The following is a 21,887-nucleotide window of genomic DNA, read 5'->3' as shown; positions in this document are numbered from 1 at the left end:
GGGACTAGAGAGGAAACTCCTCTTCCATTCTTGGGTGGCTCAGCAGACAGCAAGGATCTCAGAGGTGGTGTTCTCTCTCTTGGTAAAGGCAATTGTGATGGTTTGGGAGATAGTTGCCTGTCAACCCACACTTATGAAATCACCCAGACTAGACTCAGACGGGTGGAAGTTAAGGGATGAAGCTTTATAGGTGGTGGAGTCACCATTCCTGGAGGTGTTCAAGAATCATAGAATCAGCCAGGCTGGAAGAGACCTCCAAGCTCAGCCAGCCCAACCTAGCACCCAGCCCTGGCCAATCAACCAGACCATGGCACTAAGTGCCCCAGCCAGGCTTGGCTTCAACACCTCCAGCCACAGCAACTCCACCTCCTCCCTGGGCAGCCCATTCCAATGCCAATCACTCTCTCTGACAACAGCTTCCTCCTCACATCCAGCCTAGACCTCCCCTGCCACAACTTGAGACTGTGTCCCCTTGTTCTGTTGTTGCTTACCTGGCAGAAGAGCCCAACCCCACCTGGCTACAGCCTCAAACTGCTGCTTTTCAAGTGCCCTTCCTTCTCCCAGACTGCTATGTCATTATTCCTCCTGCTGTAACAGGGTGACTTGCTACCACCAGTACCATGATCAACTCATTAATTCACAGCTCAATGGGCCTAGGAAAATGCCATCTGTTTGTACCCAGCTCCTGGGAGCAGGTAGAGAAGAGGTGGAGCACTGGAAGAGGTGATGGCAGAGGAGTGAGGAGGGTTCACAGTTCAATGGGTTCTAGCCAGAAAACATCTGCTGGTTGTAACGGTCCCAGATTTGCACTGCTGCTGGGAGCAGTGATGGGGAACATCCTTGGGCACAGCTTGGGGGGGCATGGCATTTCATTGAGGAAAACATCTGGTGGCCACAGGGGCTAATTGGGGTCTCTTGTCTTGTGCCAAATATAATTGGAAATTATTTTACTCCTCTTCCCAGGCCAAGGTGATATTTCTATGGTGAGCTCTGCTTGTGCTGCTGCAGAGTTTCAAACTATGCCCAGCATGTTCCAGGTAACTGAGGGAGACAGATCCTTAGCCCAAAAGAGCCAAGAAGACAACTTAAACTCCAAACCATTAATGCAAGAAGGGAAAGATGCTAGTAAGGTGCAGTAGACATGAATCATAGAAGCACAGGATCAGTCAGGGTTGGAAGGGACCACAAGGATCAGCTAGTTCCAACCCCCTTGCCATGGGCAGGGATGCCCTACCCTAGAGCAGGCAAAATGAAAGGCAAGAGCATTTCCTAGGGACTTGGGAAATCCCACAGGCATCCTGGATGAATGAATCCCCTCTACTCTGCCCTGCTGAGACCTCATCTTGAATACTGTGTTCAGTTTTGGGCTCCCCAGTTGCAGAGGGACAGGGATCTGCTGGGGAGGGCCCAGTGGAGGGCTACAAGGATGATGAGGGGACAGGAGAGCACTGCCTGATAAGAGGCTGAGGGATCTGGGGCTGTTTAGTCTGCAGAAGAGAAGACTTAGAGGGGATGTAACAAATGTTTCTATACATCTGAGGGCTGGGGGTCAGGAGGGTGGGGACAGGCTCTGCTCTCTGCTGCCTGGGATAGGACAAGGAGCAATGGGTGTAAGCTGCAGCACAGGAGGTTCCAGCTCAGCACAAGGGGGAACTTCTTGACTGGAAGGGGAACAGGCTCCCCAGAGAGCTTCTGGTGTCTCCTTTTCTGGAGACTTTCAAGGCCTGCCTGGATGTGTTCCTCTGTGATCTGTGCTTAAGTTGTGTCAGGGCAGGTCTAGGCTGGATGTTGTTAGGAAGTTGTTGGCAGAGAGTGATTGGCATTGGAATGGGCTGCCCAGGGAGGTGGTGGAGTCTCTGTGGCTGGAGGTGTTGAAGCCAAGCCTGGATGAGGCACTTAGTGCCATGGTCTGGTTGATTGGCCAGGGCTGGGTGCTAGGTTGGACTGGATGAGCCTGGAGGTCTCTTCCAACCTGCTTGATTCTGTGATTCTAAGATTGTGTGGTCCTGCTCTGGCAGGGGGTTGGACTGGATGATCTCCTGGGGTCCCTTCCAACCCCTAATATCCTGTAAGCCTGTGATGTGCTCCTCAGTTACTTACTAACAAAAAAGGGCTTAGTTTGATCTTGCCTGACTGGAAAGCAGGAACATTTGGAGATATTTAAGCCCTGTCTTATTGCACATCATTTTAGAGCTTCACCTTAAAAACCTCAGCCAGGAGGTTGGTCACCATAAACTGCCTTTAAAAGCTGATGGAAATACCTGGGCACCTCTGGAGAGGTTAACATGGCTCTGGAGAGACATTTTAATTAGGGTGAATCACTCTTTGGAGATGTCCATCTCTTTTATAGACTAAAGAGAGTCGTTTGGGTGACTGATGTCTCACCCTGGCTCTTCAGATATGCTGCCAAAATGCACAAGAAAATGTTCAAGGGAGGAAAGATGAAGCCTGAAAAGAAAGAGGTGGACAGATAGGATAGAGCTTGAAGCTGGACAACACAGTAAGAGTGCACAACATCAATGTGAACATAAAGATGTGAATAGTTATGCACAGAATTGAATCAGAGAATCACAGAAATGTTTAGTTTGGAAGAAACCTTTAAGACCATTGAGTCCAACAATCAACCCAACACTTCCAGGTCACCACTAAACCATGTCCCTCAGCATCACATCTACACAGCTCTTAAATCCCTTAGGAGATTGTGCCTCCACCACTTCCCTGGGCAGCCTGTTCCAGGCCTTGACAACCCTTTTGGGTAAGAAATTGCTGTTAATATCTAACCTGAGGACATTTCTTCCTGTCCTGTTGCTTGTTACTTGAGACAAGAGACCAGCTCCTTTTGGATAGCTGTAGAGAGCAAGGTGTCCCTTCAGACTCCTCCAGATTAATCACCCCACTTCCTTCAGCTGCTCCTCACAAGACTCTCTAGACCCTTCACCAGCTTCATTGCCCTTCTTTGGACCCTCTCTAGCACCTCAATGTCACAGAAGCATAGAATCAACAAGGTTGGAAGAGACCTCCAAGATCATCCAGTCCAATCTATCACCCAGTCCTGGCCAATCAACCAGACCATGGCACTAAGTGCCTCAGCCAGGCTTGGCTTCAACACCTCCAGGCACAGCAACTCCACCACCTCCCTGGGCAGCCCATTCCAATGCCAATCACTCTCTCTGACAACAACTTCCTCCTCACATCCAGCCTAGACCTCTCCTGGCATAACTTGAGACTGTGTCCCCTTCTTCTGTTGCTGGTTGCCTGGCAGCAGAGCCCAACCCCACCTGGCTACAGCCTCCCTGCAGGCAGCTGTAGACAGCAATGAGCTCTGCCCTGAGCCTCCTCTGCTGCAGGCTGCACACCCCCAGCTCCCTCAGCCTCTCCTCACAGGGCTCTGCTCCAGGCCCCTCACCACCTTCCTTGCCCTTCTCTGGACACCTTCCAGCACCTCAACATCTCTCTTGCATTGAGGAGCACTGAGGGGTATGGTTCAGAGGTGATCTGGCAGTGCTAGATTAGCAGTGTGTCTTGGAAAAGCTGTGGCAATGAGAGGTATGGTTTAGAGGAGATCTGGCAGTGCTGGATTAGCAGCAGGTCTTGATGATCTTAAAGGCCTTTTCCAGTCCAAATGATTCTATGATTCTTACAACTATGTAATTTGCAGAAGACATCTCACCTACATCACATTAATTAGGCTTCCCCAAATTTGGCATCAATTCAAACGAGGAAATCCACAGCTGACCCAGGAGGTGGTGGAATCACCATCTCTAGAGGTGTTAAAAACCACATAGACATGTGTGAGAGTCTAGATCCTCTCTCCCTTGTTCATCAACACAGATAAAGATTGCCATCTTCTCTCCCTAATCAACAAGCAGATATGGTCTCTCCCTTGTTCATCAACAAAGATGAAGACTGCTTTGGTTAGCCTCCTGGGCTCAGAGGAGATGCCTAGCCAAAAGCTCAGGGATGTAAACCAACACACAGTGCCTTTGTGGGAATCCCTGGACCTCAGTCTGGCTTGAAAGCCCGGGATGTGTACACCTCATGTCAGCTACCCCAAAGAGAAAAGGCTTATGTGTATTTGGGGTATGGCCAGGTACAGGGCAGGGAGTGGTGGAGGCTCTCCCCAGTGCTGCTGCAGGACCACAGCAAATGCAGGAACCACAGGCTCACAGGATGTTAGGGGTTGGAAGGGACCCGAGGAGATTGAGTCCAACCCTTCTGCCAGAGCAGGACAATCCTATCTAACACAGAGCACAGAGGAACACAGCCAGACAGGCCCTGAAAGGCTCCAGAGAAGGACACTCCACAACCTCTCTGGGCAGCCTGTGCCAGTGCTCTGGGACCCTTCCAATCAAGAAGTTCCCCCTTGTGTTGAGCTGGAACCTCCTGTGCTGCAACTTACACCCATTGCTCCTTGTCCTATCCCAGGCAGCAGTGAGCAGAGCCTGTCCCCCACTCCTGGCAGCCTTCAGATATTTGTAAGCATTGATTAAATCCCCTCTCAGTCTTCTCTCCAGACTAAACAGCCCCAGGTCCCTCAGCCTCTCCTCATCAGGCAGTGCCCTCCAGTCCCCTCATCATCCTCTGTCCCCTCATGGACCCTCTCCAGCAGATCCCTGTCCCTCTTCAACCGGGGAGCCCAAAACTGAACACAGTATTCAAGACGAGGTCTCAGCAGGGCAGAGTAGGGGGGAAGGAGACCCTCCCTTGATCTGCTGGACACACTCTGCTAATACACCCCAGGATGCCATTGGTGTTCTTGGCCACAAGGGCACACTGCTGTGCCATGGGTAACTTCGTATCCAGTCTACATGAATAAACATGAAGATTTCCTGGGGAGCTGCACCTGGACCCCCATCTACAAAACTGCATAAAAAGCCATGAGCAATGCCTGCCAAAGTGTGGCCCTCCAGCTGTACACTTGGACCAGAGCACCACCAGAGCTGCACCTCCACCAGAAGAGCCCCTGATGAACTCCACAGAAGATCATCCCTGGGCCATGCACACATCTCTCTCTCTCCCTCCCATCTGCAACTGATGGTAATACAATCCCTGCTCTTTTCCTTCCCTGCTTCTTCTCTTTTTCTCCTTTGTTCCCTCTCTCTCCCTCTGTTTTGTTCAACTTTATCCTTTAATGAGTAGTTTTGTGGTGCTCTCTGGTCCCACTTGCACCTTAATTTCACAACAGGGAAATGTGTAAGAACAGATCTTGCTCTTCTGGACAGAGATATTCCTAATCTCTGTTATCTGGACCTTGACCACGTGGCACTTTGGGACATGGTTGAGTGGCCACTGTGGTGCTGGGTCAACAGTTGGACTTAATGACCTTAGAGGTCTTTTCCAACTGACACAATTCCATGACTCTATGATTCTACTTGCAAAACTCTCCAATTCCTTCATCTCCAGCCTCAGTAGTTTGTTTTCTGGGGTTTTGTTTGTTTGCATTCACAAGAGAATCAGAGCCAAATGGAACTCAAACATAGAATCATGGAATCATAGAATCAGGCAGGGTTGGAAGGGAGCACAAGGAGCAGCCACTTCCAACCCCCCTGCCATGCCCAGGGACACCCTACCCTAGAGCAGGCTGCACACAGCCTCAGCCAGCCTGGCCTCAAACACCTCCAGCCATGGGGTCTCAACCACCTCCCTGGGCAACCCATTCCAGCCTCTCACCACTCTCCTGCTCAGCAACTTCCTCCTCACCTCCACTCTGAACCTCCCCACCTCCACCTTTGCTCCATTCCCCCCACAGCCTCAAAAGTCCCTCCCCAGCTTTTCTGGAGGTCCCCTTCAGATGCTGGAAGGCCACAAGAAGGTCCCCTGGGAGCCTCCTCTGCTGCATCCTGCACAGCCCCAACTCTTTCAGTCTGTGCTCAGAGCAGAGCTGCTGCAGCCTCTGAGCATCCTCCTGGCCCTGCTCTGGACACTCTCCAGCATCTCCACAGCTCTCTTGTCCCAGGGGCTCCAGAGCTGGCTGCAGGACTCCAGCTGGGGTCTCACTAGAGTGCAGTAGAGGAAAAGCATGACAAATCTCACTGTGCCTTCCTTAGCCCTGATGTCCTGACACAGCTCTCCGTGCTGCAAAGGACTCCGAATAAAAAAGCCTTGCTGTGACAAGCCTGCATCCGAACACATTTCATCCACACTTCCTCATATTCCCCTTCAACAAACAAATGCACATGGGGAAGGAACAAATGCCATGTGCAAATCCTGCCTAAGCCATCCCTCTGGCTTCCCAAATTGTCCCTCTCTTGGCATCTCAAGCACAGACACTGCCTTGCTCCGACAGCTTTGCCTGATCATACTCCTGCATGGCTCCAAGGAGTTTAGTTTGATTTTAAGCAGCTGGAGATGATCCTTCCTCCACTAACCTTATCAACATGAGGATTTATCCATCTCAAGGCCCCAGGGATAAACCTGGTCCAAGGGGCATGCCTGTATGGATGTGAGATCCCTGCAGAGGGCATAACGTCCCCACGGATGCAACCGCTCGTGGCAGCAGAGCAGGGGAGCATCATCTCTACAGAGATTTCTATTTCAGTCCTTTGCCAGCAGCACAACTCAAACGTTTCCTGTTTTTTCCTCCTGCTGTAATCAGGATAGTGCCAAATTAGGGCTGTCCTAATTACCCCTCAGCAGGTGCCAAACCCAGGAATGGTATCAGCAAAGGAAGGAAGGAAGGACCTTTAAGTTCAAGCCAAAGAAATCACATCCATTGTCTGGCTTGAGTCAGTCAAGCTTCATGTAAAACATTTTGGCCAACGGCACACAAACAGCTACCAATTTGCATGAGGGCTCACACCAAGTTTAGCCACATATGTGCTGGCTCCTATCATTGTTGGTGCTATAATTAATAATGATGATGATGATGAGCCCACACGCAGCCGCTCGTCAGACAAAGCTTCTCCTGAATGAAATCAGGCAACAGGAAAGAATTTCTTAGTGCTCTTGGTCAGAAAACACAAGGGGCTTCTGCAGCTTCCCCTGCCATGGCCAGCCTCAATTGGTCACTAAAGGGTGTGGCCAGTAGGACAAGGGAGGTTCTTCTGCCCCTGTACTCAGCACTGGTCAGGCCACACCTTGAGTGCTGTGTCCAGTTCTGGGCTCCTCAATTCAAGAGAGATGTTGAGGTGCTGGAAGGTGTCCAGAGGAGGGCAACAAAGCTGGTGAGGGGCCTGGAGCACAGCCCTGTGAGGAGAGGCTGAGGGAGCTGGGGGTGTGCAGCCTGCAGCAGAGGAGGCTCAGGGGGGACCTCACTGATGTCTACAACTACCTGCAGGGAGACTGTAGCCAGGTGGGGTTGGGCTCTGCTGCCAGGCAAGCAGTAACAGAACAAGGGAACACAGTCTCAAGTTGTGCCAGAGTAGGTCTGGGGTGGATGTTAGGAGGAAGTTGTTGTCAGAGAGAGTGATTGGCATTGGAATGGGCTGCCCAGGGAGGTGGTGGAGTTGCTGTGGCTGGAGGTGTTGAAGCCAAGCCTGGCTGAGGCACTTAGTGCCATGGTCTGGTTGATTGGATAGGGCTGGGTGCTAGGCTGGGCTGGATGAGCTTGGAGCTCTCTTTCAACCTGGTTGATTCTATGATTCTATGATGTTATCCACCAGCACCCCCAGGTCCCTCTCCACAGGGCTGCTCCCCAGCAGATCACCTCCCAGCCTGTACTGCTGCAGTGATGTGGATAAAGTCACTAAGAAACCAAGACATTGCCTATGCCAATGATCATTGTTTCAGGTTTTTCTGCCATGTAGAAAGAAACATCCTTGACCATTGCAACCAAGATGATTTCTGGACGTAACTCCTGCCTACTCATGACAGAAGAGCAAAAGCCCAGGAGCAGTATCTCCAGCATACATCAGTTTCCAAGCCTGCCTTTACCTGTAGGCCAGGGTGCAGGTGTCCTTGTACTCCTGGAGTTTCACACACACCATGTTGAGGAACTGATCTGAATAAGCACTCAAGTCATGCATCAGGTTCATCAGGTCTTGAACAGTCTTCTCCACGATTACTGCACTCTGGAAAAGAAAGAACAAACCACAAGCATGAGTAGCAGGTCAGTGCAGACCTTGGTTGGAACCTTCTCATGTTCTGCTAACTTGTGTCACACCTGCACAGCTGATGACCCTTAACACTGACCAGATGCTGGAGCAACCCAAGCCACTGGGTGACATAAAGCAGATAAATGGTGAAAAAGAATAAAATATGTGAGAGGCAGGGGACAGAGTGGCTGAGAGCAGCCAGGCAGAAAGCATCTCCAGCATCTCCACAGCCCTCTTGTCCCAGGGGCTCCAGAGCTGGAGGCAGGACTCCAGCTGGGGTCTCAGCAGAGCACAGCAGAGGGGCACAATCACCTCCCTGGCCCTGCTGGCCACACTTCTGCTGCTGCAGCCCAGGCTCTGCTTGGCTTTCTGGGCTGCAAGTGCACACTGCTGGCTCCTGATGAGCTTCTCCTCCACCAGCATCCCCAGGTCTCTCTCCTCAGGGCTGCTCTCCAGCCACTCACTGCCCAGCCTGGATTGGTGCTTGGCATTGCCCCGACCCAGCTGCAGGACCTTGCCCTTGGTCTTGTTGAACCTCCTGAGCTTGGCTTGTGCCCATCCCTGCAGCCTGTCCAGGTCCCTCTGGCTGCCATCCCTGCCCCTCAGCCTGTCTGATTTCCAGATTAAAGCGCAGCACCATCACCCTGCTCCAAAATCCTGCTCCTCCAGAGCAATCCTGAGTGACAGGAATTGATTCACTATTTGTCCCTGGTTTGGTAACAAGGCATCTGTAAATCTCCTCCTCATTCAGCTCACAGATGACTCCTTAGCATGTGGAGGCTTCAGTGAAGGCTTAGTCACCACCTGGGCTGTTTCTCATATGTCCTTGGCTCGCAAATGTGCTTTGAGGAAAAGCAACCTTCTCTTTGGTTGCTCTTGTAGCTCATTAAGCTTGCTCTTAAGCCAAACAGAGGAATTAGCCATTCATATTGCAATTAGCAACAATTTGGGATTATTTTGTCCAAACAAATCTGTAGTCTGGTGTAGCTGCCTCTCAGATGCTCTTGCTGCTGCTTCTGCTGTTGTCACAAGTGTTTTCCTAAGTATTCGATCCCATCCTGGGCTTGATGAGCACAGAGGAGAACAACCAACCCTAAGGGACTTGCAACCTGGAGTCACTGCAGGGAAATGAAGCAGACAACTGCTTGGGGAAGCTGCAGCAGCCAGGGCTGCTGTTTTTGCAGCGATGGGCTGTGAGGTGTGAGCACAGCTCATTAGCTGCAGGATTGAAATGTCGCCCAAGTTCTTTGCAGTCCCTGCTTGGTGAGGCAGGCAGAGCCCCGCCAGAGGAAAAACATTTAAAGAGTCAGCTCAAAACCTTTTAAGATGGGAAATTGCTCTGGTAGCCCTCCCCTGAGAGCAGAATCAAGACCATATACACTGGAGTAAGTCACTGAACCACAGAATCATGGAATCATGGAGTGCTTTGGAAGGGACCCTTCAAGGTCATCTTATCTACAGCCAGCAGAGACACAGAATTATAGAATCATAGAACCAAGCAGGCTGGAAGAGACCTCCAAGCTCAGCCAGTCCAAACTAGCACCCAGCCCTGGCCAATCAACCAGACCATGGCACTAAGTGCCTCAGCCAGGCTTTGCTTCCACACCTCCAGCCACAGAGACTCCACCACCTCCCTGGGCAGCCCATTCCAATGCCAATCACTCTCTCTGCCAACAACTTCCTCCTCACATCCAGCCTAGACCTCCCCTGCCACAGCTTGAGACTGTGTCCCCTTCTTCTGTTGCTGCTTGCCTGGCAGCAGAGCCCAACCCCACCTGGCTACAGCCTCCCTGCAGGCAGCTGCTGGCAGCAATGAGCTCTGCCCTGAGCCTCCTCTGCTGCAGGCTGCACACCCCCAGCTCCCTCAGCCTCTCCTCAACACCATGATGGTGATGAAAGTTGGACTCTGTGATCTTAGAGGTCTTTTCCAACCAGAACATGACTGACCCACCTCATTTCTCTTTCCTCATCTAACTCAATATTTGAGTAAAGAACAGCAACTTAAAAATGAGAAGATTGTTACATTAAGAGATGGTTTTGTTGCTTTCTGTGTAGTTTCTCCCACTTCTGTTCTCTCTACAACAACATCACAGCTAAGCTCCTGCCAACGTCTTGGTTTTGGAAGCAGATCTTTTGATTTGAAGGAAATACAAAGCTACTCAGAGGAGTTAAAACAAAACAAGAGGCTGGCAAAAAGGAGATTAGCATATGAAAGAAGACAGCGCCAGATACCTAATGGCTATTTCTCTGTAACGTTTTAACCTTTCCCAAAGCAATCCTGACACATCTGCATGGCTCTCTGGGCACACCATGTACCAGGATGCAGGAGGTCACAGAATCACAGAATCAAGCAGTTTGGAAGAGACCTCCAAGATCATCCAGTCCAACCTAGCACCAGCCTTATCCAAACAACCAGACCATGGCACTAAGTGCCTCAGCCAGGCTTTTCCTGAAGACCCCCAGGGACGGTGCCTCCACCACCTCCCTGGGCAGCCCATTCCAATGCCAATCACTCTCTCTGTGAAGAACTTCCTCCTAATATCCAGCCTGTATCTTCCCTGGCACAACTTGGAATTGTGTCCTCTTGTTCTGTTGATGGTTACCTAGAAGAAGAGACTGACCCCACCTGGCTACATCCTCCCATCAGGCAGCTGCAGACAGCAATGAGCTCTGCCCTGAGCCTCCTCTTCTGCAGGCTGCACAGCCCCTGCTCCCTCAGCCTCTCCTCACAGGTCTGTGTTCCAGGCCCTTCACCAGCTTTGTCTCCCTTCCCTGGACACGTTTCCAGTATCTCAAAACCTCTCTGCTCACACAGCTGGATTCATTAGCTGGGCCAGCACAGGACCTTCTGCAACTGCGCGCTGGAGAATGGAAGGCAGCGCACGTAGTATCAGAGAGCTACAATCCAGTTGTCTCTAACCCATCTGGATTCATTAACGGCAAATGGATGTGATCAAAGGCTAATTTCATGGCCAGGCACTTCAAGGAAAGCTTTTAAGAAAACCCACACTAACAAGGAAACTCATCCCAGAACAGTGTTCCTTGCCTGGCACCTGAAAACACCACGTAGGGCAGAAGCCTAGTGCCGCGCCGAGGGTAGGACTCGTTCCTCCCACAGCACGTGGGGTGTGAAGGCTTGAGAAGTGTCCTAAGGCTACTAACAAGAAGGAGGAATTTCTTCTCACAGCCTCCTGCCCATTAGGTGCTGCTGAGACAAGAGGGTAAAGCAGAGCAGCGCCGCTCGCTAGTAACGCTGTGGGGTTGCTCTCCAGGGTGTTCCGCAGTCCATTTGTCATTACTGCTTCATCCAGGCTTCATCCTCACTTGTGCTGGAGCTTCTCATCCCTCACCCAGGTCAGTGCTGGGTCCATCATAGAATCATACAATCACAGAATCAAACACATGCAAAGAGACCTCCAAGCTCAGCCAGGCCAACCTAGAACCCAGCCCTAAACAATCAACCAGCCCATGGCGCTAAATGCCTCAGCCAGGCTTGGCTGCAACACCTCCAGGCACAGAGACTCCACCACCTCCCTGGGCAGCCCATTCCAATGCCAATCACTCTCTCTGACAACAACTTCCTCCTAACATCCAGCCTAGACCTCCCCTGCCACAACTTGAGGCTGTGTCCTCTTGTTCTGGTGCTGGATGCCTGGCAGCAGAGCCCAACCCCACCTGGCTACAGCCTCCCTGCAGGCAGCTGCAGGCAGCAATGAGCTCTGCCCTGAGCCTCCTCTGCTGCAGGCTGCACACCCCCAGCTCCCTCAGCCTCTCCTCACAGGGCTGTGCTCCAGGCCTATCTCCAGCTTTGTTGCCCTTCTCTGGACACCTTCCAGCATCTCAGCATCTCTCTGCAAGGGAGGAGCCCAGACACAACTGGACACAACACTCAAGGTGTGGCCTGACCTTCACCTTCACCAATGACCTGGATGAAGGGACAGACTGGATCCTCAGCAGTTCTACTTGATGGTACATAATTGAGAGGAGGGGCTGACACACTAGAAGGCTACTCAGCCATTCAGGGGGACCCTAACAGGCTGGAGAGCTGGGTGCAGTAGAACCTCATGATGTTCAACAAAGGAAAGTGTTGGGTCCTGCACCTGGGAGGAATAACCCCCTGCACCAGTATGGGCTGACCTGATGTAAAGCAGCCCTGTAGAGAAGGACTTGGGAGTCCTGGTGGGCAACAAGTTCACCAGGAGCCAGCAATGTGCCCTTGTGCCCAAGGAGGCCAATGGTGTCCTAGAAGGCATTAAGAAAAGTGTGATGAACAGACTGAGGGAGGTTCTTCTCCTCTCCACTCTGCCATAGCGAGGCCACATCTAGAAAACTGGGTCTAGCTTTGGGCTCACCACTTCAAGAGACACAAGGAGCTACTGGAGAGAATCCAGTGGAGGTTATGAAGATGCTGAGGGCCATGGAGCACCTCTGTGAGGAGGAAATGCTGGAGACCTGGGGCAGTTTAGCCTGAGAAAAATAGACTGAGAGGGGATCTTCTCAGTGCTCATCAGTAGTTGGAGGGTGTGGGTGGCAAGAGGCTGAGGCCAGGCTCCTTTCCATGGCACCTAGTGAGAGGACAAGGGGAAATGGGCATAAACTCAAACCCAGAAAGTTCCCTCTGAACATGAGGAGAAACTGCTTTGCTGTGAGCAATCTCTGGAGAGACTGAAAATCCTCTTGGACATGATCCTGGGCAACCTGCTGTGGGTGACTCTGCTTCACCAGGGCAACAGAACTAGATGATCTCCCGAGGTCCCTCCCAAACCCACTGTGATTCAGGTACCATAAAGCAGCTCCAGGACAGGTACATTTTACACTTCAAGCCATCCAGAGGCACAATAAAGAAGCAGTCCCAGAGGTATGATTTCAGTAATACCTTTGGGTCTCATGCAACCTTACCCAAGCTTTTGAAATGCCTGAATTCCTCTACAGCAGGAGGGCACTCAATGCACAACAATGTGGCTCAAGGAATGTTCTCAAGAGTCCCTTTTAAAGGGGCCTCATCCTCTACTGTGCTCTGCTGAGACCCCACCTGGAGTACTCTATTCAGCTCTGGAGCCCTTATGACAAGAGGGCTGTGGAGATGCTGGAGAGTGTCCAGAGCAGGGCCAGGAGGATGCTCAGAGGCTGCAGCAGCTCTGCTGTGAGCACAGACTGAAAGAGTTGGGGCTGTGCAGGCTGCAGCAGAGGAGGCTCCCAGGTGACCTTCCAGGATCTGAAGGGGACCTCCAAAAAATCTGGGGAGGGACTTTTGAGGCTGTGAGGGAGTGGCAGGCCTGGGGGGAATGAAGCAAAGCTGGAGGTGGGGAGATTCAGAGTGGAGGTGAGGAGGAAGTTGTTGAGCAGGAGAGTGGTGAGAGGCTGGAATGGGTTGCCCAGGGAGGTGGTTGAGGCCCCATGGCTGGAGGTGTTTGAGGCCAGGCTGGCTGAGGCTGTGTGCAGCCTGCTCTAGGGTAGGGTGGCAGAGGGGGTTGGAACTGGATGGTCCTTGTGGTCCCTTCCAACCCTGCCTGATTCTATGCCTCTATGCAAAGCCGTTTCAGTACAATAAAGCTGAGTCCCCAGCGATTCCCTGGCACACAGGAGTTCAAAACAACAGGTCAAGCCTACACAAACCTTCAGGTTTCCAACCTGTCCTGTTGTTTTCTCTAACTTCTTGGTGAGAGGCACTTAGAGGAACATTCTCCATCTTAAACATTTTCTTTGCCATTGGAATGGGCTGCCCAGGGAGGTGGTGGAGTTGCTGTGGCTGGAGGTGTTGAAGCCAAGCCTGGCTGAGGCACTTAGTGCCATGGTCTGGTTGATTGGCTAGGGCTGGGTGCTAGGTTGGACTGGCTGAGCTTGGAGGTCTCTTCCAACCTGCCTGATTCTGTGATTCTATGACCCTGCTGAAATTGCAGCTGCTCCCAACACCTGATCACTTTGATTCATGTTTTTTGGGCAAGAAGGCAAAGCTGGGAAGGTATCTGTGCAGGGATGGCTTCACTATGGGAAGGGCTCTGGAACACACAGCAGATGGTGGAAGAGACCTTGGCACTGGGAAGGTTGTCAATGCTTAATGTATTACTGCTCATCACTTAAAGATCTCTTCAAGATGCCTTGGCAGAGGAAGGCACCAGATGAGTGCAGGACGTGGCTGTCTTAAAAGGAATAAAACCTAAAGGGAAGCCTCACCTGATTCTGCAGCCAGGGTTCAGCTGACACCTCACCATTTCAAAAGCACTACTTGGAGCACAGCTGGAATCAGAGGCAGGACAGGACAAAAGAACTGCTTTCAAACCTCTTCATGCTCAGTGCTGCCCCCACAGCTTTGGGTTTGGGATCTTTTCCAGGTGACACTGGTGGTCACATCTCACACTGACATGAAGCAGTTTCTTGTTGCGCTTCTTTTAACCACAGTTTCTCAGCTGCCCTCCCCTGAAGATGTTTCCTGGCACCTGCCTTTCCAAAGCATCATCAATCCTCCTTTCCCAGCACTGCGAAGGTCTGTTCAGCAGAGGGCTCCAGTGACCCACGTTGGGCCACCACTCTTCAGGCAAGAGCTCCAGTATCTATAGATCATCGTGTCAGGGGAGGGAGCCTTCACCTGCCCCAGCAGGAACGCAGCATCCATACAGATCTGTTCCACCGGTTGCAGCCTCACCTGTCTCAGGTGTCATCACCCACTGTGGTGACAAGGTTCCCCGTGAATTCCTCTGCTTCCTCCCCTGGAGGTGGGCTGCAGAGCTGGGGGCCACACTTGGAAGCTGGGTGGTTGAGTCTGGGAGGCTGTGGGGTGGCTCTTTTCCTGCTTGCAAGGCTGCTGTTGCTTTCTTGCAGTACCAGTGGGTGTTAGGTTGATTCACCGCTCTGCAAGGAGCTGCAGGGAGGAGCTTGTGCAGGTTTCTGGGCAGGTTGGGATTGATGTAACAAAGCTGCTGGTACTCAGCCAGCTCTGGATCAGTCTGAGTGCCAGCAAAGCATGTGGTGATCTCCTGGCATCTCGCTACTGGCCTCGAGCATCTCAAAGTCACAATTTAGGGTGCTGGAGAGGTTATTTGGTTCAGAGCTCCTGCTGCCATCCCTGTCCTAAGGTGTGTGGCTAGGGAAAGCCACACACCAGCCAACTCCATCTCTTTAACCAAGATCCCAAGGAAACAGCACCCAACACAGACCCATTGCATCTGCATTTCTCACAGCCAAACTTCTTCACTGACATTGTCTAATCACCCTCAGAGTAAAAAAATCTTCCTTAGATCTAGTCTAAATCTCTCTCTAATAGTTGCAAGCCATCACCCCTTGTCTGTCAGATCAAAAGTCTGTGCCCACCTCTCTGATTGGCCCCTTCAGGTCCTGAAAGGCTGCAATAAGGTCTCTCAGGAGCCTTCTGTTCCCCAGGCTGAACAACCCCAGCTCTCTCAGCCTGGCTTCACAGCAGAGGACATCCATCCTACCCTCATTCCTGTGGCCTCCTCCAGCCCTGCTCCAACAGATCCATGCCTCTTTTGTGTTGAGGACTCCAGAGCCGTCCCCAGCACTGCAGGTGGGGTCTCAGCAGAGAGGAGCAGAGGGGCAGAATCCCCTCCCTCAGGCTGCTGGCTGAACTGAGAGAACAATCACTGCCTGGAACAACCCTTCCAGGAATGTGGTGGGGATGCCCATCAAGGGAGGGTCTTGAGACAGCCAAGAGAGGAGGCTGGCTCATCTCAGCTCTCTTTCCCAGGTGAAACTGGAGCAGATGTTTTATGCACTTCAGTTCTACAATTCATTAATAAGAGGATTAATTTTATCAGGACATTTAGAGAGACAAAGAGAGTTCCAGTGGCTGTGGGAGCTTTGCCAAAATCACACCCAAGGCAATCATCTCTAGCAGAGGCAGCCCATCCTGCCCCCTCTCTCTCTTCACCCCATTCCCCTCCCTGCCATCTCAGCTCCCCAGGTGCTCTGACCCGCGGTGCTCTGCGGCATTAGGCTGCCAGTTGCAATTTGGTTATTCTGCTGTCAATTAATAACGGTTTGTCACTTGGCAGCTGAAGAAAATGGAGCTCTGCAGTCATCTCCCAGCTTCCCTTCCCACTGCTTTGCCACTTGAGCTGCTTAAATACCTGGGCAGGCTCCTCTGAGCTAAGAAATATCATACAACTACAGATTCTTTTCAATCATAGAACCAAACACGTTGGAAGAGAGCTCCAAGCTCAGCCAGCCCAAGCTAGCACCCAGCCCTAAACAATCAACCAGACCATGGCACTAAGTGCCTCAGCCAGGCTCTGCTTCAACACCTCCAGTGACAGAGACTCCACCACCTCCCTGGGCAGCCCATTCCAATGCCAATCACTCTCTCTGCCAAGAACTTCCTCCTAACATCCAGCCTAGACCTGCCCTGCCACAACTTGACACTCTGTCCCCTTCTTCTGTTGCTGCTTGCCTGGGACCACCAATTGGAAAACACCTCTAAGATTACGGAGTCCAACTGTTGGTTCAATACCACCATGGGCATTAAACCATGGCCTGAACGTGCCCAGAGAACCACAGACTCTATGAGGAGAGGCTGAGGGAGCTGGGGGTGTGCAGCCTGCAGAAGAGGAGGCTCAGGGTGACCTCATTGCTGTCTACAACTCCCTGAAGGGAGGCTGTAGCCAGGTGGGGTTGGGCTCTGCTGCCAGGCAAGCAGCAACAGAACAAGGGGACACAGCCTCAAGTTGTGCCAGGGGAGGTCTAGGCTGGATGTTAGGAGGAAGTTGTTGTCAGAGAGAGTGATTGGCATTGGAATGGGCTGCCCAGGGAGGTGGTGGAGTTGCTGTGGCTGGAGGTGTTGAAGCGAAGAGTGGATGAGGCACTTAGTGCCATGGTCTGGTTGATTGGCCAGGGCTGGGTGCTAGGTTGGACTGGCTGAGCTTGGAGCTCTCTTCCAACCTGGTTGATTCTGTGATTCTATGAAGTGCCATATCCACATGTTTCTTGAAACCTCCAGGGCTGGTGAGTCCAGCACCTCCCTGGGCAGCCTGTTCCAGCACCTGACCTCTCTTTCAGGAAAGAAATGCTTCCTCCAAGCTCAGCCAGTCCAACCTAGCACCCAGCCCTATCCAGCCATATAGACCATGGCACTAAGTGCCTCATCCAGGCTTTGCTTCAACACCTCCAGGGACGGTGACTCCACCACCTCCCTGGGCAGCCCATTCCAATGCCAATCACTCTCTCTGCCAACAACTTCCTCCTAACATCCAGCCTAGACCTCCCCTGGCACTACTTGAGACTGTGCCCCCTTGTTCTATTGCTGGTTGTCCAACCTTAATGATTCTGTAATTCCATGTGTAAAAACCAACCCAGCTGCAAGGCTGGGGGAGTGGACACAGGCTGAGCAGGAGAGGTGGATGCTACCCCAGCTCCACTGTTGCCATGAGGAACCAACCCACACCCCTATTTCAGTGTATCAATGCTGTGGTTCCCCTTACTAAAAGAGCAGGAAAAAGCCAACTCCAAAGCAACAAACTCCTCTTTTTTGTTAAGCTGAGAGAGGAAAGCTCTGAGTCTAAATTCTCTGCTTTACTGATTAGTGCTTATTTCCCACGCAGTGATAAGGGAGCTTTTCAATCACTCTTCCTCTGTGCCACATCCCAGGGCTGGAGTTTTTTAGCATGTATCGATTCAAATCCATGTTTAAATGCAAAAGCCTTTTGTACAGGCTCCCAATCTGATAGCCTGCTTTCCTCAGACAGCAGGGCTGGGGGTTTTTGCCAGCTAAATTCATTACTGCACTATCAGTTCTGCAGAATCCTGCCTCTTACTATGCTTCTATTACAGCCTGCTACAACTTTGCTTCTCCAAAGCTTTGCTCCCAACTCTGAGAGGCCTGGAACACAGATCCTATGAGGAGAGGATGAGGGAGCTGGGGGTGTGCAGCCTGGAGAGCTCAGGGCAGACCTTACTGCTGTCTACAACTCCCTGCAGGGAGGCTGTAGCCAGGTGGGGTTGGGCTCTGCTGCCAGGCAAGCAGCAACAGAACAAGGGGGGACAGTCTCAAGCTGTGCCAGGGGAGGCCTAGGCTGGATGTTAGGAGGAAGTTGTTGGCAGAGAGAGTGATTGGCATTGGAATGGGCTGCCCAGGGAGGTGGTGGAGTGGCTGTGCCTGGAGGTGTTGAAGCCAAGCCTGGCTGAGGCACTTAGTGCCATGGTCTGGTTGAATGGCCAGGGCTGGGTGCTAGGTTGGACTGGCTGAGTTTGGAGGTCTCTTCCAACCAGGCTGATTCTGGGATCTGCTTGTGCATTGTGCTGAGCTGTAAATATAAGCTTCATCCAATTTCTAGAGCTGGCTGAGTCTAGTCTGGGTGATTTCTAAAGGAGGAGAGGGGGTGGGTAACACCCAAACCACCACACCTTGCACTGTGCCTCACTGAACCTCCTGAGATTCTCCTGAGCCCACATCTCAAGCCACACAGGAACACAGACCTGTTTTGTTTGGAAAAGACCCTTAAGAGTCCAACCATCAAAGGGAAGTTTGTGACAGTCCAATCTTCCAGGCTTCAGATTCCTCCCCTCTCAGAGGCAGTGGCACTCAAGACATTTAAATCTCCAGAGAATGATCTAGTGGCAACTGCACAAGAAGGAATATCACTGCCTTGGCAGGGAGATGGACTGGAGAACTTAATAGGTCTTTTGTATCTCTCACTTCTCTGATCCTGCTGAGTTCTGCAGCTATTATTAAAGGCATTTTTTAAGGTATTTTAATTTACTCCTCTAAATGGATTTCCATTCATTCACTCCCACCAAGTGAATGTTGTCAGGGACATTAGCAGGGTGATAAAATAGCTGTAGCTTCACGCTGGGTTTAATGTGTTACATACACAAGGAAAGTCATTAGCTCTTCCCCTTTAATATACCCTCTTTACTGCTGCAGAACTGTTTATCACTCACAAGTGCCAGGCACAGGCCAGGCTCTTCCTTTATTCATCAATATGCATTTGTGCAAGGCTGCAATGAAAAGGGATAATATCCAGGTTTTATTTCAAGCTCCAGGAGCTGAAAAGCTCATCCCTGACACTTTCACTCAGGCTCCCTCTCCCCCACCCTCCACCCCAGCGTTCCCAGGAGTGGCTCTTCTTAGGGTTTCACCCAATTACAGGCAAACTCGTGGCAAGGTGATGATTTACTCCTCATGCACTGAGTGACAGGTTTCTTTCTCCTCTGTAATACCTGCTCTAGAACATCATTAGCAGCTGCAACAGGATACCAATTGAATGTGGGCTGAGAAATTAATGATGCACAGAAGCAGGACATCAATTTTGGAAGCAGAGGGAACCTTGTTTCTGTAATAAATGTTTTCATTTGGCCAGAGCAGCTTGGAAAATAAGAGCTCTGTGTATTATTTGTATGGATATGTGCTCCAAGGTTTGGTTTTGTCAGCCTTGGAGCTTCAGCATTTACAGCACACTCACCTATTAAAAATGTCTTGCTACAGAGAGGGCACATACGTGCTCTGTGTGGAGAAGAGATGCTCCTGGACCACAAATCAGAGAATCATAGAATCAATGAGGTTGGAAGAGACCTCCAAGATCATCCAGTCCAGCCTAGCACCCAGCCCTATCCAGTCAACTAGACCATGGCACTAAGTGCCTCAGCCAGACTTGGCTTCAACACCTCCAGCCACAGCAACTCCACCACCTCCCTGGGCAGCCCATTCCAATGCCAATCACTCTGCCAACAACTTCCTCCTCACATCCAGCCTAGACCTGCCCTGGCACAACTTGAGACTGAGTCTCCTTGTTCTGTTGCTGCTTGCCTGGCAGCAGAGCCCAACCCCACCTGGCTACAGCCTCCCTGCAGGGAGCTGCAGACAGCAATGAGCTCTGCCCTGAGCCTCCCCTTCTGCAGGCTGCACACCCCCAGCTCCCTCAGCCTCTCCTCACAGGGCTGTGCTCCAGGCCTATCTCCAGCCTTGCTGCCCTTCTCTGGACACCTTCCAGCACCTCAACATCTCTCTTGAATTGAGGAGCCCAGAACTGGACACAGCACTCAGTGTGTGGCCTGAGCAGTGTTGAGTACAGGGGCAGAATAACCTCCTTTGTCCTACTGCCCACACTGTTCCTGATGCAGGCCAGGATGCCATTGGCTCTCTTGGCCACCTGGGCACACTGCTGGCTCATCTTCAGCTGTAGATTCCTCTCTTCTAAATGTCAGAATTAAAAGACAAGAAATCTTATCTATTCCAAAATGCTTCTGAAGGTCACCTTCCAGCAAGTACCTTGAGATAGATTTCTGCAGCTCAGCAGCTGTGTTTCTGCTGAAAGCATTCCTACACTGGTTTTGTTGAGAACTCACTACCACACCTGATGTAGCCCCATGCATAATGACAGCTGTGATTGATGGGCCACATCAACAGCCACTAGCTCCTAGAGAGCTGCCCTTAAGTCAGAGCTATTAGACTCTGCAGGGCTAAGGTTGATGCTCATTTTAAACATGGGGAAAAAATAATTACAAGGGGAATTCACACCCCAAAGCACATGAGAGGCCAAAGATGGCCAGAGGATGACAATTTGGTTTCACAGCAACTGCTGGTGTTTTAATGTAGAGTGGCCTGAGCAGTGCTGAGCACAGGGGCAGAAGAACCTCCCTTGTCCTTGGCCACACTGTTGCTGATGCTCCAATCTCTTAATCATCCTCATGGCCCTCTGTTGAACTTTCTCCAGTAGCTCCCTGGCCCTCTTGAACTAGGGAGCCCAGAACTGTACACAACATTCCAGTTGTGTTCCAACTAGGGCTGAGTATAGTGAAAGCAAAACCTCCCTCAATCTGCTGGCCACACTTCTGAATGCACCCAAGGATACTATTGGCAGTTTTGGCCACCAGGGCACATTGCTGCCCCATGAATAACTTACCATACACCAGACTTTTCTCCTGTGGCATGGGCAGGGTTTGAGTTGACCAGTTTAAGGGCATCTCAAGATGTCCTCAGGCAGCACAGAAGTGCAATGCCAGCCTAAGAGGGAAGCTGCAGTGTTAAGCCCTCTGCTCAAAAAGCAGAGAGGAAGCTCAGGTGCGGGACATGATGGTATCGCTTCTGATTTATTCAATGAATTCAGCCTTGTGTTCTCCACATCAAAGACTAAAGAGATCCCAGTTCTGCCCCTGCATGTCCCCAGAGGATGAGTTTGGAATTCCTCAGGCATGGAGGTGGTGAGCGACTCACTCAGAGTCTCCGACAGCTTGCATTAACGCTGCACTCATCGCAACTGAGTGACCACCTACAGCCCAGGGGACTCAGCTCTGGCAAACTCCTCTGCACAGCAGACAGCAGAACAGACAGCAACAGCCTTGGAGTCTTGTCAGGAGCAGCAACAACTGCAATGAGGCTCGTGGGCTGGCTGCAAAACTGAAACACAGAGAGGCCACAGTTCTGCTGCTGTGTGAACAGAGCTACTCATTTCTCCTTGACTCAGACCCATCTGACAACAGGCTGCACGATGGCACCGTGTCTGAGGCAAGAGGTATCCAAGTGTGAGCCATGGGGACCAGTGAGCTGTGACCAGTGGTGTCCCCCAGGGATCAGTGCTGGGGCCAGCCCTGTTCAACATCTTCATCAGTGACAGTGATGAGGGCACAGAGTGTCTGCTCAGCAAGTTTGCTGATGGCACCAAACTAGGAGGCTTGGCTGATTCAGCTGCAGGCTGTGCTGCCATCCAGGAGACATGGACAGACTGAGAGTTGGGCACAGAAGAAGCAGATGAAGTTCAGCAAGGACAAGTGCAGAGTCCTGCACCTGGGAAGGAATAATAAACTGCAGCAGTACAGGCTGGGAGGTGACTGCTGGAGAGCAGCCCCAAGGAGAGGGACCTGGGGGTGCTGGTGGGTAACAAGTTACCCATGGCACAGCAATGTGCC

The 21,887-nt window shown here is 51.5% G+C and overlaps 1 protein-coding gene across 1 annotated transcript in view; it reads right to left on the bottom strand.

Moving 5' to 3' along the window:
- The window catches only part of EXOC4 (exocyst complex component 4), a 500,658-nt gene that overhangs the window by 67,179 nt on the left and 411,592 nt on the right, over positions 1-21,887 (bottom strand). Inside the window, exon 12 of the mRNA XM_064142739.1 lies at positions 7,873-8,009. Coding sequence (XP_063998809.1) covers positions 7,873-8,009 — 137 coding nt within the window. The remainder of the gene's footprint in view (positions 1-7,872; positions 8,010-21,887) is intronic.

Source organism: Pogoniulus pusillus, chromosome 4 (assembly GCF_015220805.1).
Source record: "Pogoniulus pusillus isolate bPogPus1 chromosome 4, bPogPus1.pri, whole genome shotgun sequence".
NCBI classification, from domain to species: Eukaryota; Metazoa; Chordata; class Aves; order Piciformes; family Lybiidae; genus Pogoniulus; species Pogoniulus pusillus.
Note: the sequence above shows the minus strand (reverse complement) of the source record. Positions and strands in the feature narration are given on the sequence as shown.